The following is a 16,120-nucleotide window of genomic DNA, read 5'->3' as shown; positions in this document are numbered from 1 at the left end:
AAATTTGGTATCCGCACTTCTGTTAGATCTCACTATAAAACCTTTATCTCAAAATTTCGCCCCACCCCCATACAGATCCATACTGACTTAGTATCGGGTATAACCGTAGAGTTGCGGTGTCCGCAGCAACTCACAACGTTCCCCCTCGTTTCAATCCTAATAATTATGAGTATTTGCTACAAGTCCTTAGTCCTTAGGGCTAATAGCTCGAACTCTTGATTTTAGGTTGAGATCATTTTAATTTTCTCATCTTTTGCTCTAGAAAGTCGTCGAATCCATAACATTTTTAGGATTATGATCCATAAGAATTTATCTCAAGGAACTCATTTATCGAAAAATCGGTTAAGAATATAGACTCCACTTTTATTCCATGCGTAACAATAATTCTTCAGGATATTTGACTCTGCCATCGATGATACTTCAGAGCTTCAGAGACCATCCAACCCGCTCCTGCCACAAACCCTAGCCAACTCGTTCACTGTTTCCCTGACAGCCACCGGAAGGGCTTCATTACAATTACAGGGCAAACTCCTCCAGAAATATCCTGTCCGACTGCCCTGCCCTGCCCTGCCCGGCTGGGGGTGTCATGTGAACAAAATAATTTTAATTGCAAAAAATTGAACAAAGTTTGCGCTCGTTTGGTCCATTTGTTGTTACTGTTTGTTGACGCTTCCAATCGGGGCCGCTCGCCCGCTTCTGGTTAACGGCAAGTGGGTATCATAGCAGGCCCGTAATGGCTACCCCATGGAGACCCCCGGCCCCACCCCAAATCGAAAGAATAACATATTTATACGAAACTGCCGCAAGCGCACGTTCAGGTGACGCCCTTTGCCCGGGCAGTTCCATATTGAAAGCGAATGGCAAATGGATTGAATCGCAAATGAATAAATGGCATCAACAGCTTTCAGGGAGCGGCGGAAATGGTGTGAAAATTACAGGTTATGCGACATGTTGAACAATTTTCGTGAATTGACTTCTGTAAGGGTTGAGGGGCGGCATGAGTTCACATGCAGAGTGTAATTACACAACAAACAGGCCTTAACTACAAATACACGTTATGTATGCATATGTACATATATGGCCTGTATATGTAGGTGCTGGCTGGATGGAGTCCCTCCTCAGAAAATCTGGGAGCAATCCCGAGGCGCGTCCAAGTGTGAAATTGAAGATTGTCTAAGCCGAAGGCTGTCCTTGGCTTATCCGATTCCATTTCATTTCATTTTTTTTCGTCCTTGTTGACAGTCAAATTATGAAAAGTTCTTTAGGATAAGTCCCTGGGGGCCCTACTGATAACTTAATGTAATTTATTACCAGAAATGCAAAACACTTGAACTGTGTCATGAATAATTCCAAACAGTTGCCGTTGCCTGTTGGAGGCCAAAACTCTCGCCACTCTTGACAAAGGTTGTTTATCGGACTGCCGAAATCTTTTTGCGGTTTTAAATTACCAATTTTCAAACGCCCAAATTGGCATTTAACCAATTGCAGACATCGGGACCATCGGAACCCACAGCGAAATCACGAACATGAACATGAACCCAAAGACCGAACCCAAAGCGATTCCCCAAGCGCAGTCCGAGCCCGAATCTGAGCCCAAGACAAGCAACCCACTTATCATATTAAACTATGGACAAAAAAACCCAGCAACCATTTAGCAAATGTTCATCCAGTGCCAACCCCCACAACCTGTGAATGGGCCGGGATGGGTTGGGTTCGGTTTGTCTGGGGGTGGTGCTGACTACAACCCAATTAGATGAACGGAGAAAGCAGCAAACCAAAAGCAGAAAGCACTGGCAACCGAGTCAGTCAAAACAAAATCAAGATAAAAGCGAAATTCAATCTGTCAAAAATAGATTACAGACCAATTATGTGCTCTTTAAGAGTGTACCCCACAGGATCCAGTGCCAGTCCGTACATGACAGCAGGGGAGTGTGTGTGTGTGTGTTTTTCTCCCCCCCTGCTTTCGACCCATCCATCCAGCCATCCCATCCATCTATGTATGGCCATCAGGCAGAATTTTGTGGCGTGTAATTGTGCCTGCCTGCTGCTGCTGCTGCTGCTCGGCAGGGAACGCCGAAGGACGACACGTCGGGGAGGAGGAGGAGGAGAGGACTGCTGCTGCTTTTGTTTGGGGTTGCCTGATTGGGCCGAGTTCATTTAATCGACACCAGGAGAGAGCCGCTAGACGACGAGTGAGTAATTTGCCATTTAATGGCATCACAGAAGTTCTGTCATACTCGTATCACGGCAAATGCAAGATGACAGGCTATTAAGAGGCAGAGAAGAGGTCCCAAGCCGTTCATAAAAACCAGCCCACATCTGGAACTATGCTGAAGGTTAGCTTACTGGGGGACAGTCCCTAAAAACTGGGGCATCCCCTTCTGTTGGGGCACTGCTCTAAATTCTTATTACAATAATCCATTTCCCTAATTCCTATCTTATTGCCTGACCGACCACACCACTCCCTGGCGAAGTGCAATGAGAAATCACGACGTAAAGTTAAGCAAACATCGCATACTAATCCGAGGGATATACACACGTTCGCCTTGGAAGTCCCAAACCAATGTTTTCATATGATATCAGCATGACTATAAAAGCACACACACACAGAACCCATCCCATCCCATCCCATAACACCCCATCGCATACTTTGTTTCTGCGTCCGGGACCAATCTGCCGTCTCGCCGAGCAGTTCAACTGATTTCAGTGTGGGTCCGGGTCTGGCTCTGGGTACCAGTTCAATTCTATTCAATGCCTGGCATTCTTTGTGTGTGTAAAGTACCATTTAAGGGTGATAATCGTTCGCCATTTGAGGGTGCAAAATGGAAAAATCATTGAAAGCGAACATCAGAGAGCGCGCGAGGGACTGGGGCAGAGGGAGGGACTGGTAGAGTAGCAGCGACCAAGATTAAAAGTGCATTTAATAATAGAGCAGTGGCTAGAGCGGGGAGCACGCAGGTGGCCCCGGGGAATACCCGACTTACATGCAACATGCAGCAGGGCGGCAGTGCGGCCCGAAGAAAGCTCAGAGTGGATTATAATGAACATCCAGTTGAGCTAAATGTCTCAATAGAAACCTGCAGCCCAAGTGGGAATGGCAAAAGCCGCAGCCAGGGACGAGCCAACCCCTCGTAAAAAACCTAATGATTCAGAATTATTTGATTGCGTGGGCGGTTTGTTGGTGGTGGGCGCGGCGGCGGTGGATGATGCCACCCCAGTGGCAGTGTCAGTGCCAGTTAGCGACATATGTTGCCACATCCGCAGGCTGACTTATGTCGCTATAACGTGTAAAATTGTTATAATTCCTGTGGTTGCCAATGTCCCTGTTCTCGATCCTCCCCAACCTGGTTGCTGCACTCGTAATAAATTTCATTTTAAAGTGCACTTCCCCCCGCCTGACTGGTTTATCCTGCCTGGTCTGTGGCTTTCCCGGTTTCCCGGACTGAGACTGGGTCTGGGTGGGGTTCCAATTAATTTGCCGGTCACCCAGACCGGGCAACTGTCTGATAAATCAAAGATATTCCTGGCTTTGCTTTCCACTCCAAATTGGAAAGTAATTAATTTGTATTTGTCAGTGAATGTCTCTGAATGATTAATTGCCCAAAACTTCGATACAGGAGAAGCTTGCGGTCGATTTGATGTTTGAACTCATTTGTGGAGATGGGGAAAAACACTGTGAGTACTCAAAGATCAGCCCTGTAGGAGAAACAATCGATCTTCAATCGATTCCCCCTCAAGAGCAGACTGTGGCTATCGTTTTCTGTTTTCTATAGATCTTGATCAGGGCCAAAGATATTCACCAATCGACGTTGTATTGTACATATCTGCACCTGCCCGTCCTTGGAGCGGCAGAAGGGCGCTCTATCCAGGGATTCGTCCTCACAAAAGCAGTCAAAGGATTTGATTTGGTTGCCTGCCTGCCTGCCTGGGAGTCCGCATTCTCACCCCCCACTCGTCCAATGACATTTTGATTTTGCGCACTTTTTGATTGATGACAGGCAGTGCCCCGCCCTCGGCCCGCCCCCCACATAATCATAAATAAAAGCTATCAAAAGTGTGCGTCTTTTTTTTCGGCGTGACTGGTGTGTGCGTTCGGGCCGCAAAAAGCTGGAAATGGGAAAAGAAATCAAAAGATATTTGCGCGCCTTTTGGCGCACGGCTTAAACAAAGGGACAATGGCACGAGAGCGAAAGAGAACAGCTGGGCCAGGGCTTTTCTTGCCGGGTCCGACGCCAGAGCAGGAGCAGGAGCCGGAGCCGGAGCCGGAGCCGTTCAATTGTTTGCGCTTCAATGGAACCGGCAAATGCAGATTTCTCTGAAAAGGCAAAATCCCTTAAACAATAGCTCTGACACACACAGACACACACGTGCGGAGCATTTTAGTCTAATGAAACTACCTCCAAGGAGAGCAAGGCCAGTGCTGGAAGGATGTGCTGGATGTGGGACGCAGGACGAGCATAGTGCTCGCAGGCAAATGACAAATGCGTCGAGCACTTGCTGCACGGCGCTGAGCCGTGCGGGACCCTCAAGGCGGCTCTCGGCTCGGCTGCCACTTTTCGCTGTCATTAAGTAAATAGAATGAGACGCCTAGATAGGGCCAATGTAGGCGTTGTTGCCTAAGTGATTAAAACGCCGCACAAGTGCAATTTGTCAAAGACGGGCTCCTCCTCAGCCACGATCCCAGTCCCAGTCTCAGTCCCAAGCCCATCTCCATCTCCAACACAATCTCCTTCTACCCCATCCAGCTCATGAATTGTGCGCCTTTTTTCACGCTAAAGCAACTGAAAAACCACTTTGGCCAAATTGACAACGGCAACGTCGGTCGGAGAGACGGCAGAGGAGAGGTGAGGTGAGGTGAGTTCTTCCTGGTAACAGCATTTCGCCAAACAAATAACAGCCTTGACAGACACCCATATCCCCCCCGTCGAATGCGACTCCCGCACGCGTTTAAGACCGCGAGTGCGAATTCTTCACTTCAATGCGCCATGTTCTGGCTTTTTGTCTGCGCCGAGATCCATTAAAAAATGCACAAAGTTGTCGGGCAGGTAGCCCCGAGGCTCTCTCTATAAACAATGCAGTTGCCGCATAATGCCGTACAACAGGAACGGCACGGCAGAAAGCGGACACAAAAAAATACACCCAGGCATAAAAAAGGAAGCCAGGAAAAGAACTGGCTCAGGCTCCCCCTTTGCCTTTGGGCCGACTTCTGTTGTCATTTTCTTGCCCTGCGCTTTCGTAATTCATTTGCCCAAAGAGTGGCCTAGGCAATTGTTTTATGGTTGTAGTTTATACCCTCACTGAGGGTATACCAATACCCTGACTAAAAACATGGAAAAGGGAGAGAGAAATTGGACAGAACTCAGCGCTGTTAAGGCCATAAATGCTAATCGCAGATCACCATACAATTTCCATGATATTTAACACGAGAGATGTGTGTTTCCATCTATCATATCATCTATCATAGTTACTTGTGCATTTACAAATATATGCCAATAGTTTTGCTTCGAGCCTGGAAGTTTTAAAATATTTTTCATACTTTAAATAAATATATTTCATATTTAGATTAAATATATTCCCTTAAAGTCAGTATATAATATTTATTTTAACGTGGTTTACATTTGCCTCTGAGAAAAGATATGCAAAAGCCATCACGATGAATGATTAAGGGTATTAACTTTCTCGGTTCACCAAAAGCAACCTTCACTCATTGTTTATTTAGAGAAAGATGTCCATTGTTTTTATTGCTTGCTCTAGCGGAAATATTTCCCCTTCAGTTCTGCAACAATACGCATACGCCGTGTATATTAGTTTTAATTAGCATGCAGCTCTGCAGGTAATTTTTGTTGGTTTTCATGGATTTGTTTTTCTGATTTTTCAGGGCGCTGCCTATGAATATCATCTGGCTGGCAGGCACATTCCTCAATTAATCAGCAGAAGGCATCAACCAGCACCCAGCAGCCAGCACGCAGCAGCCAGAGAATCTTCTCCGAGAGGCGGGCAAAAAATGCTAACACAGCTTTTCACTTTGGGATATTGTGAGCCGACACGCCCGAACCAGCTTGCTAATGCTCCCCCCTTTCTTTTTTTTGGCCAGGACCAACTCACGTCTGATTTGTGTGCCTTTTTTGCGGCCTTGCTTAGATTTTCGTGGCGCCGCACTGCAATGCGTCATGGTTGGCTTCATGTTCCCGGCCATCTACATTCTCCTCTCTTTTTTTGGTGCAAATGCAAAGCCCAGCAAGCAGCTTACTTTCATCAATGGTATTTTGCCATTTTTCAACATTTTCGCTGACAGCTTGCTCCAAAAAAAAAAACCTGCAAAGGAACTGATGTGGAAGGGAGGCACACAAAAAAGGCCAACAAATGCCATAATATGAGCCAGCGGCAGGCCAAGGCAAAAGAATTGGCCAAAACGCCGCTGGGTTTCCAGATTTGGAGACTGGGACTGGGACAGGGTACCGGCCCAGGGATTGGTGCTGGAGCTCGGGAAATGGATTTGATTTATGTACATAGCTGCTGGTATGGTATCCTCATTCAAAACACAGAGGATCAAGAGTCGCCCGGGTATGTCCGGGCATTGGGGAAACGCCAGGTGAATGCTTTTTTGATAGACTCGAAATGGATACATGTTACAAGATGGTAGAACAGCCCCCTGCTGCCGCCCGGGCTCCGCTCCAGCCAACCATTGGGAGTGCGCCCACAAATTATTTAGGAAATCTGCCACTCATTCAGAGTATTCCATTTTCATTTGGCTGCCAGTTCGTTGACATGCCAGATGCCGGGCCACAAAAATTCGAGTATGCTTTTCCATACTTTCTTTTATTTGTGTGCATTTTTTCCACCTATCCGTTTCCAAATTTGAAATATTTTTTGTGTGCTTGGCGGACCAATAATAATTTGCATCGCACGTATTTCGGGGCATTTTTCTATGCCGCAGGAACAGGATCGATGTCAGGACACATGAGGACACCGCATCGTGTATGAAATGCAATTCTTAATGACATTTTTCGCCGTGCGTCATACTTTTTGTTGCATTGTTTTTTGCAGCGGTTTTCGATTACAAATTTTGTTTGATGTGTGGCTCTGTGCGGCGGTTTTAGATGCGGATCAATTTTAATTAAAGAGCATATTTAAAGCCCAAGTCTCTGCATCATCCCCCATCCATGGCTCAGCATTTTCCCATTGATTATAAGGAGTGTGGTAATCCAATCGAACAGTGCTGTACCCGCCTTTCCTTTCATTTCATTTCATTTCATAATTTCATAAAAGGATGTGCCCAGGCGTAAGACGAGCAACAGACAACTCGTCCCCCGTCTGCTCCGGCTCCCCCTGCTGGTCTGTTACCTTAACCATCAAGTGGCCATTAAGGGCTTAAAACCCAACAAGGACGGCCATTAGGAGCCAGTAAGTCTATAATCAACGGCTTTTTGACGCGTCTCGACGCGTGTGTGTCGATGTTATTGTGGATGATGTTGTTTGCTGTCATCGCGGGGCCAAGTGCAATCAGCCCGAGGCCGGGCTACGCCCACTTATTATATGGCAACAATTTGTAGGGCTGCCGAGAGTTAGAGCGGAAAAACTCAAGTGGAAAATGCCGGCTAGGCCTGCCCCTGATCCTGTCCTCCCGCCACGCGCTCGCGAGCGTGCGATAATTATGTTGCCATGCATTTGCGGCACGTGGCGGCAGGCCAGGCTCTACAAGTATCCATATCCTCGCCGACTTCCGCTTGCATAATTGCCACAAATATTTACCCCATATCTGGGCTGCATCGCGGGTAAATATGTTTTTCGCCCGCTGAAGTGCCACTCAAGTGAAGCACGCACCGTGAGAGTGAGAGAGAGTGAAGTTTGGATGGATGGATAGGCCTCTTTCAGGTGAGTACGAAGCGTAATTGAGACCTTTTTAGTCCTCCCTGTTGTTTTTGTTGTTGTTGTTGCTGTTGTTAATTGCATTAATGTGCGTAATTTACAAGTAAGTGGGTGGCGGCGAGTCCTTTCTAGGGCCGTGTGAAAACTTTGCCTCCTACTTGGGCCTGGGATATTTATGCGGCAAGGCGAAACATTTGGCCAAGCAATAATGCCGAAAGTGCCAAACGGAGACTCGTAAATTGCACCTCCCTCCAGCCTCCAGCCACCACCAACAAGAGTATCCTGTTCCCATTCCCTGCCACAAGTTTCGGGCTAAGGACCACTCCATTCCCCCCTCCTAATAGCGGCAGACGAATCCGCATTGGCCCCCGGGGAGCACACAATTTCAATAAATATTTCACTGCATTAGCTCGATGTCAGATTCTGAGGGCCAAATCCTGGCAGCGCGTTACGTCAAATTGCTTTTTGTTGGTTCGGCAATAACGTGCATTAAATGTTTTGGCCATTATCATTTTTGGCCAACATCATCGCCATTAGGGCTGCTCACTCTAAGCCAGAGGCTGAGTCAGTGCGGGAGTTGGGACTAGTTCGGGGAGTGGGGAGTGGGAAGTGGGGCTTGAGGCATCCCCACAGACTTCCATTGAGCTACTACAAATCGAAAGCGATTCCTATGACAATGCCAGGAGGCTGCCAGACAGCTGCAATTGTTGCACTCTCTATGCTTGGGGCATGCATAAGAAAGACGCAATGCGGATAGTTCCCTTTGGGCCAACAAAGAAACACCTTGATTGCTTCAGCTCCAGCTGCTGCTATTAACTGCAGAACGAGCTGGGCTGGGCTGGCCTGAACTCAACTGAAACGGGCCAGGCTGAATGCTTGTCGAGAGCTTTCTTTCATTTACTGACAATAAATTTTCATTTTCTTGGTAAATCGTTCCGTTGTTTGTTGGCTGCTGCTGCTGCTGCTACTGCTGCAGTTGCTCCTTTCTGGCGTCGATTGCCTCTGTCTGCCACACATATGCCCGCATTTTTGCACCACAACAATTTGGTTGGCACAGCTCATTGTCTTCCGCCTCAGCCAGTGTCTGGGCCATGGCTATAGCTCCAGCAGCATTGCAATTGCTCACAAGTTATCCCAAGTGGAAATTTTCCAGCTTTGCCTGCCACTGCCACGGCTGCTGTTGCTTCTGTTGTGGCTGGGTGTCGTTATTCAGGGCTGGCAAATCGCAATAAAACAAAAGTGATTGTCAAGTGAATGCGTTTGTGCTCCCACATCACTTATCCCCCCTCCAACACGGTGTGGTATACATATATATGAATGTATGTGGGTGATATTCTCCCGCCATAATATGCAATTCATCATGTGCGCTCTCCTGTGTAATTCGGAGTGATTAAAAATGTTATTCAAATGCACTTGATTGATGGATGAGAGTGATCATAATCGCTGAGTTGAAGACTGATTCGTGGTGTAAAGCGCACAGGGTAGAGAGAAAAATTGATATTCGATTGTAAGTAAAAATCCGCAAGGAAAAAGGGGTCAAATTTTCAATTGCTGCCGTACTGGCCAACACACTCTTTCCCCAACTGAAAACCGGAACTGACTTTGTCACGCTTTTTTAAATGCTTAATAAACATAATTTCGGTTAAGCAACTCTTTCCGCCGCAAAGCCACGCCACACGCAACATTTCGGCCAAGAGCCGGCCAACTTGGCCAGCAACACGCACACACGCACACGCATACGCACAGGCAGACAGACAGGCAGTTAATTAAGGGTGTGAACTGGTTGAGTTATGCGTGGACAGGACAGGACCCCACCACAAGCCCCCTCCATTACCCTCCATGTACATGGAACATCCCCACACACAGCCGTGTGTGCCTTTACTGCCACCAGGCCCTTCCGGACAGCCAATTCCTGTCAAGGCATCAGCATAAAGGACAGCCAAATGGCCAGTAAATAATTCATTAGCGGCTTTTAACAATACATTTTTGTTGGTCAGACTAAACGACCTTTCCGACTAGAGACTAGCTTCGTTTCTACACTGAGGAAAAACTAGAGCTATGAACTAATTTCAAAATCTTATTTAAGGAACTTTTTCCTAAAAATATCTTTTCACGGATAACTAAAGGCGGTCCCTATCGAAGAGAGCTTTCACAATCGTGTATCATTGAAATCTCCGGGCGTTACTCATCTTACATCTACATATATTGGCCTTGGTCCTACTATGTCTGAAAGACATTCGATAGACTCCCGCTTAAGGAACCTTAAATTTATTATAAAATAATCTCAATATTCATACTAATGGAAACTTCTTTATTCTTAGCAATCATGAAATATAAATGAAAATCTGTGAATATATTCAGGACTGATCACAATTTGTGTAGCATATTCTTCATGCTTTTTCTCAGTGTAGATGTCTATTCTTTCTTTTACTTTTATGGGTTTTTTTTTAGGTGGGCACTTATTTTAATGAAGTGGCGCATTCGCTGGTGGCGGTAACTAATTAGCTGCGCCGGCTTGAACTTTGAACTGCTGGCTTCATTAGAGAAAGAATTTGACGGTTTATCTTTCTTCGCATTATTCCGATAAGAAAACGATAAGACAGAGAGCGGGACCATCGATTGTAAGGAGGGAGTAGCCACCTGCGAAAACACTAATACATTGTTGCTTATTTTCGGAACATTTCGCAGTGGCCTGCAAATTAAAATGAAATAACTCTTCATCAGGGCCCCAGCCCCTCGCGGCACACGTGAGTCGAGGCCCGAGGAGCCCACAGGCAGGAAATAACAAGACGCTTCGCAGCCGAACGAGCCTCCTCCTCAGCTGTGTGGCACCGTGTCGGGCCTAATGAATGCCTCACTTTTTCCACCGTATTTTTTTCGTATTTTTTGTTTTTCGTTTTGTTTTTGCATAACACGCGAGGACTGTGTGGCATGTTCTGGGAGGGTGATAAATGCTCATCAGGCTTTAAGGCTGCGCTGGCAATTAACTTTTACAATGTTGTTGAAACGTAATCAAGTTGTCAGCGGCAAAGAGTCGGTGGCTGAGACGCTGACTTGGATCGCATATTATACTCCTAATTACCCCAAAAAGTTTTCTCAGCGAGCGCGAATTCCCTAGGCCGGGACGCAGCCGCCACGCACCAAGCAGCCAGAAGGGGCAAGTGGCTGCGGGGGCTCTGAGGGGGCGTCGCGACAGATCCACTCTCATTGGCTAATCCTGGGGGATCCATTCGACTAATGCCCTGCTAGAGTTTCCCCAGTCCTTGGCTCGATTCAAATGTCTCTCAGTTGTCATAACAAACTCGGGGGGGTTTCCATCAAGTTCCCTCAAGTTTTCCCTGACGGAGATGGAAAGCATTAGTCGGCGGCGTTTCCCCCCCAAAAGTCTTAAGTTACGATTCCAGGCAGCTCCAAGAATTGACAATAAGCGGCATAAATTTTAAAATTTCATTTTTATCGCATTGCGATTTTCTTTTTCCTTTCCTGTGCCTTTCTCGTTGGTTCTCGTCCCCCCTTGGGCTTGTATGTATGTTTTAAGCCACATTTAAGATACTTGGCTGGCATTATTGACTTTCGAGTTGATAAAGTGCCATAAATGTCACCCCATTAACAGAGGAGGCAGCAGCAGCAGCAACAACAACAGAAACGACGACGAAGTGGCAAAGGTAAAGCCAAAGGCAAAGGTAAAGGTAAAAATACGCGATGAGTTCTTTACGCTCTGGGGGTTGGAGATATATATATATATATCTACTTATAAAGAGACAGCGACAGAGGAGGGGAGAGAAATAAATGTGTGTTTCTGCTTCAGCTCCTGTGGCTGCTTTTGCTGCTACTCGTACTGCTTGCCAGGATAATGCGCCTCAACTCAATTGGGAATTTCGAAAGTAAAGTTGAATTTCATGTTCGGCTGCGGCAATTGTCACAGATGGTTTAATTGAAGTAATTACATACGAAATCCGTCAGGATTTGCTCCCTCCTCAAGCTCTTCTCTCACCTCACCTCTCACTGCCCTCCTGTCTCCCTCCCAGATGACACTTTTCGTTTATTATTTTATTATACTCGTATTATTATATACTAAGCAGCAGCATCATCATATTCCAGCCATTTGGGGTTCGGCGGAAAAAGGGTTAATTGAGTTGTTGCCTTTTGTTTTATTTGCTTTTCCGCCGTTTGCCTTCTCGACTCCTCGACTTGCGGGCTCTCCTAATGAGCTAATGACAACTGCGTGTAATTGTCAGGCAGGAACAACCACAAGGACACCCATAAGGGAAAAGTGTCGCAAGTATTTATTGCCCACATTTTATGTGCTTTTTCGGTTATTTTTGCTGTGGTTTTCCATGAATTTTGAATGGAATTTTTCCAGGGGCTTAAATCCAGTTGAACCGGTCCAGGCACATGCAGATGTTCACAAAATTCTGACTTTAGAATGTCATATTCAAGGCTGCCTAAATATATATTCAACTGAACCGTAAATATTTGCGTAAACATTTTACTCATCGTTTACCAATAAATAGAGTCACTAAAAATGAACAATGACATCTGGATAAACAATGAATGATTTGCACGGTCTATAAAAGGGCGTACCACAACCAGAGCCAGAGACAGTTATCATACATTTACCAAAAAGATGCTTAAGTCGATATTTCTGGTTGCAGCCCTCCTGGTCGTGGTACAGGCCACCATTCTGTTGCCCAAGCCCCAGCCGGTGGAGCCCTGCAGCACATGCAATCTCTACCAAAGAGACTACACCTGGGCCCTAGAGGACTGCACCTGCCGTGTCTTCCAGAACGCTTGCCTCCTGGGCGAGGAGAATGCTCGCAGAAAGAAGGCCGGAAAAACCCGTAAGTTCTATGGAATATCTTGTGGCACTGCCAGAAATAACCTAATCATTATCGGTCGATAGCTCTTATCATTATTTCGGAGAAGGTATGCCGAAGTTTCATTCCGAAGAAGTGCCTTATTGGACTACCAGTGGTGGCCAAGTTCCCGAAACCAGCCCCATGCGGCTGCAATGGCAAGCCTGGCAACCTCGTCAACCAACAGTTCAAGAATCACTGTGCGCTGAAAAAATACTCCTCTGAAAATTCAAAGCGTAAGATAAATACGAAATTTCAAAAAACTGTCTTCTAAAATATGTATGATCGTTTTACAGCCTACATCAGCTACACAATTGGAATCTGCTAGGAATCTTCACCGATGGAAGCATCAACTACTTTCAACATTGACGACTCCCATGCTGTTTTGTTTTTTAATTTTACCTTATCTCGAACCATTTAACATACATACATATCCGAAGTAAATGCCCTGCACTAAAAAAACTACTACAATCTACTATTTCAATCTACCATAATATTCCCCGAGGTTTTCTGCGATTACCTACATTTAGGTGTAGTCTGAAATGGCACTTATCCCTGCCTAAAATTGTACTCGCATTTGTAATTACCTGTTTTGAGTTTAGTCTAGCCTGTTTTCGGGCTAAAAAGATGAAAAACTAAAAGCTTTCTTTGCCATTCGAATATTTTTCGGTTCATTGAGTCAAACATGTGGTCGCCTGAAATTTTCAGTGCACATTCTGCAAACATTTTCAAGTTCATTGTTAAGCATTATGTAGACATCGCGTAAACCCCATCTGGACAAATAATAAATTTCGTTTAATATAAAAAGTCACGGTACAAGCCGTTTAAACACAATCTTAATCAGTTCATATCCATAGTCTTTCTGATCGTTTCATTGCAATAAAATATTTAGCATTCAATTGGTAATTCTTTTACTTGAATTTCTGCGAGTTTCTAACGTGAGGCCTCTGATTCAGGAAGAATCTGAGCCAGTGCCAGAGCCATAAGCAGATCCGGAGCCAGAGTCGGAGCCAGAGCCGGAACCAGAGGTGGAACCAGAGGCGGAACCAGAGGTCGAGTCTGAGCCAGAGACAGAATCATAATTTTATTTCAACCCGATGCTATACATTTTGAAGCCTTGTGCCCGTTTTCATCAAAAATTCTACAATTCCCAAGCCAGCTGCTTGTGGATGCAACAGAGAGCCAGACTCCATTGTAACCAAATGGTTCTTGGAGCCTGTGCCACCTATTGAAATATTCAGCTGAGGACAGGACCATTAAGAAAGGGTTGATTAAAAATATATACATAGTATTCACATATTTCTATACTATACTATTGCTATTCTCCCTAGACTGAATATCGGAATAGGGGCTACCTACGAGTTTAGGCCGCTATCTCAAAATTAGATCACCCTCTACCATTCCTTAGCCCCTGAAATGTCCCCCTGAATGGTCCCTTACCAGTATGTCATATCGTTAAATTTGTAAAATTGATTTCTTTTTTCCTCTCCTATATTTTTCATTATTGTTCATATTTGTCCTTATTTGTCAGATAAATGTTAACATATTTAATGAAATATATTAGATCATTGGTAAAGACAATTCGTATTGTGTGCTCATCCTCTGGAGATGCGTTGTCAAAGAAGTCAAAGAAAGTCAAATTTACCTCTTGGTTACCTTGAACTTGACAGTATCCAATTGATAAGGTCAGTTGCCTGATGTTACCTATAAATATCGTATGAAAAGGTATTCTTCAGAGTACATCTGGTATCGATACAGTATATTTACTTACAAATTAATCAGCAAAAATAACCGAAATACCAAAACCACCATCTGCTCAAATACATCTTTTGACCCATTTTGCCGCCTATATAACGAGCTACCAGAGGGAGGATAGTCAACAGTTTCCGAGTTTTCTCAGTCGATCATCATGTTCAATCTTAAGTTATTCGTCCTGATTGCTGTGGCCATCTGCCTGACCCAGGCCTGCTGTGTCAGCGAGCCCGAGACGCCCAATTGCGGATGTGGAAAGCCTCAGTGCAGATCCTGCGGCTGCGGTGGCGTCCGGACAGGTGGATGTGGTGCCAAACCCTGCCGGAATCCCTGCCCCAGCTGCGGCGGCTCCAGCTGCGGCTGCCCCAAGTAACCAGCTCTACGGAAGTCCTCCACGGTCTATCTGAAGTCTGGGAAGTGAATAGACCTCCCAGCTGAGACCTTCCTGCTTGTCAAATGTTATGTTTTCCCCGTTATTAAAGTGTTGCAACCTCTTAGAACTTTCATCTTTGATTCCGGCTGTCTTTCGTACTTTGTGCGCTCGATTGTGAAGCGTGGATGGATGGGAGCGCTTGAATGAGCAGACAATCATTTTCATTGCATTGATCACTTTTTTATTCATATCCGTTCACTCGTTGGCAAAGTAATTTCTTTGTTCTTTCCCAGCCATGCAGCTCAGCTCCCTCGACGCCCCTTCAGAAAGCTGAGAAACAAAAGAAAAAGTAATCATATCCGGACTCCCGCTGCACCCGTCCCCCCCGCACTTTTGGCGCCACCATCGTCGCCGTATACTTTGCACTTTTCTACGTGAATTGGTTTTTTGTTTTGCTCCTCTTGTTTCCTTTTTAACTCTGTTTGGATCTGGTACTCGTATTCCATTTCATTTGCTTGGCCCTTTAGCCCTCGCTTGGTCGCCGACTGGATACCAGGCCCATCCTCGCAACCGCAGGACATGGGTCGCATCTCCTCCTAATAACCCTAAAAGCCTTATCGAGTCATTTAGTATGAAAACAAGCAATTAAAATGATGAATATGCAATAAATGTGGATTGTATATGCAAACACACACACAAACACACAGACAGCCGCTAAAGGACAATTCCTTTCGCCCCTTCCACCACCCGTCAATACATTTTATATGCTAATGAGCGGCACACATTTACGGGAATCTACGGAAAAAAATGTTCAAAAAATTCGGGAAAAAATAAAAGAAAAAGGCCGAAACATACATTTGCCTAATGAAAATAGCGCCATTAAAATGAGAAAAACAACTTTAGATACCGAAATTGGAAACACGGCGAGTTTTGGCAATTAAAAGGATACGAATGATACAAGGTCCTTCTCTCAACTGTCCTGCTGCGTCAGCCCATGAATATGTACGAGTGTGATGGAGTAGAGGGGCAGGGGCTATGCCCGTTCACTATGACAATGATCGTCTAGCAAATTAGAGATTAACACGCATGTGTCGTCCTTTTCGTGTGTGAGTCCTTTTTGGAACTGCTGGCCGGTCATTGACCGACCGGCGGTTGGCAATAAAAGTAAATGGCTTCGAAAACTTTTGACGGAGTGCCAAACTGGCGGCCAGTTTTATAACTTAACGAATTAGAGCAATTTGAGAAGAGACTATAAAAACGTCAGGGGCTG

General features: G+C 45.5%; 2 protein-coding genes across 2 annotated transcripts; both read left to right on the top strand.

Moving 5' to 3' along the window:
• The first annotated feature begins 12,465 nt into the window (after window positions 1-12,465).
• Sgs5bis lies at window positions 12,466-13,190 on the top strand. Its single transcript, XM_001357844.4, has 3 exons — window positions 12,466-12,710; window positions 12,773-12,961; window positions 13,022-13,190. Exons 1-3 carry the CDS (start codon window positions 12,497-12,499, stop codon window positions 13,051-13,053), a joined length of 435 nt encoding a protein of 144 aa, XP_001357881.2. The 5' UTR covers window positions 12,466-12,496; the 3' UTR covers window positions 13,054-13,190.
• Window positions 13,191-14,590: 1,400 nt separating this feature from the next.
• LOC6896863 (chorion class high-cysteine HCB protein 13) lies at window positions 14,591-14,881 on the top strand. The gene has a single exon (XM_002137018.3). It carries the CDS (start codon window positions 14,635-14,637, stop codon window positions 14,848-14,850), a length of 216 nt encoding a protein of 71 aa, XP_002137054.2. The 5' UTR covers window positions 14,591-14,634; the 3' UTR covers window positions 14,851-14,881.
• The last annotated feature ends 1,239 nt before the right edge of the window (window positions 14,882-16,120 follow it).

Source organism: Drosophila pseudoobscura, chromosome 2 (genome assembly GCF_009870125.1).
Source record: "Drosophila pseudoobscura strain MV-25-SWS-2005 chromosome 2, UCI_Dpse_MV25, whole genome shotgun sequence".
Lineage (NCBI taxonomy): Eukaryota > Metazoa > Arthropoda > Insecta > Diptera > Drosophilidae > Drosophila > Drosophila pseudoobscura.
Note: the sequence above shows the minus strand (reverse complement) of the source record. Positions and strands in the feature narration are given on the sequence as shown.

What these genes read in the sequence shown, in the direction of transcription:
- Sgs5bis (XM_001357844.4), top strand. Translation starts at nt 12,497, where the DNA reads ATGCTTAAGTCGATATTTCTGGTTGCAGCCCTCCTGGTCGTGGTACAG. An exon ending in AAAGAAGGCCGGAAAAACCC is followed by an intron (nt 12,711 to 12,772) that starts GTAAGTTCTATG and finishes ATCGGTCGATAG; the next exon opens with CTCTTATCATTATTTCGGAG. An exon ending in CTCCTCTGAAAATTCAAAGC is followed by an intron (nt 12,962 to 13,021) that starts GTAAGATAAATA and finishes ATCGTTTTACAG; the next exon opens with CCTACATCAGCTACACAATT.
- LOC6896863 (XM_002137018.3), top strand. Translation starts at nt 14,635, where the DNA reads ATGTTCAATCTTAAGTTATTCGTCCTGATTGCTGTGGCCATCTGCCTG.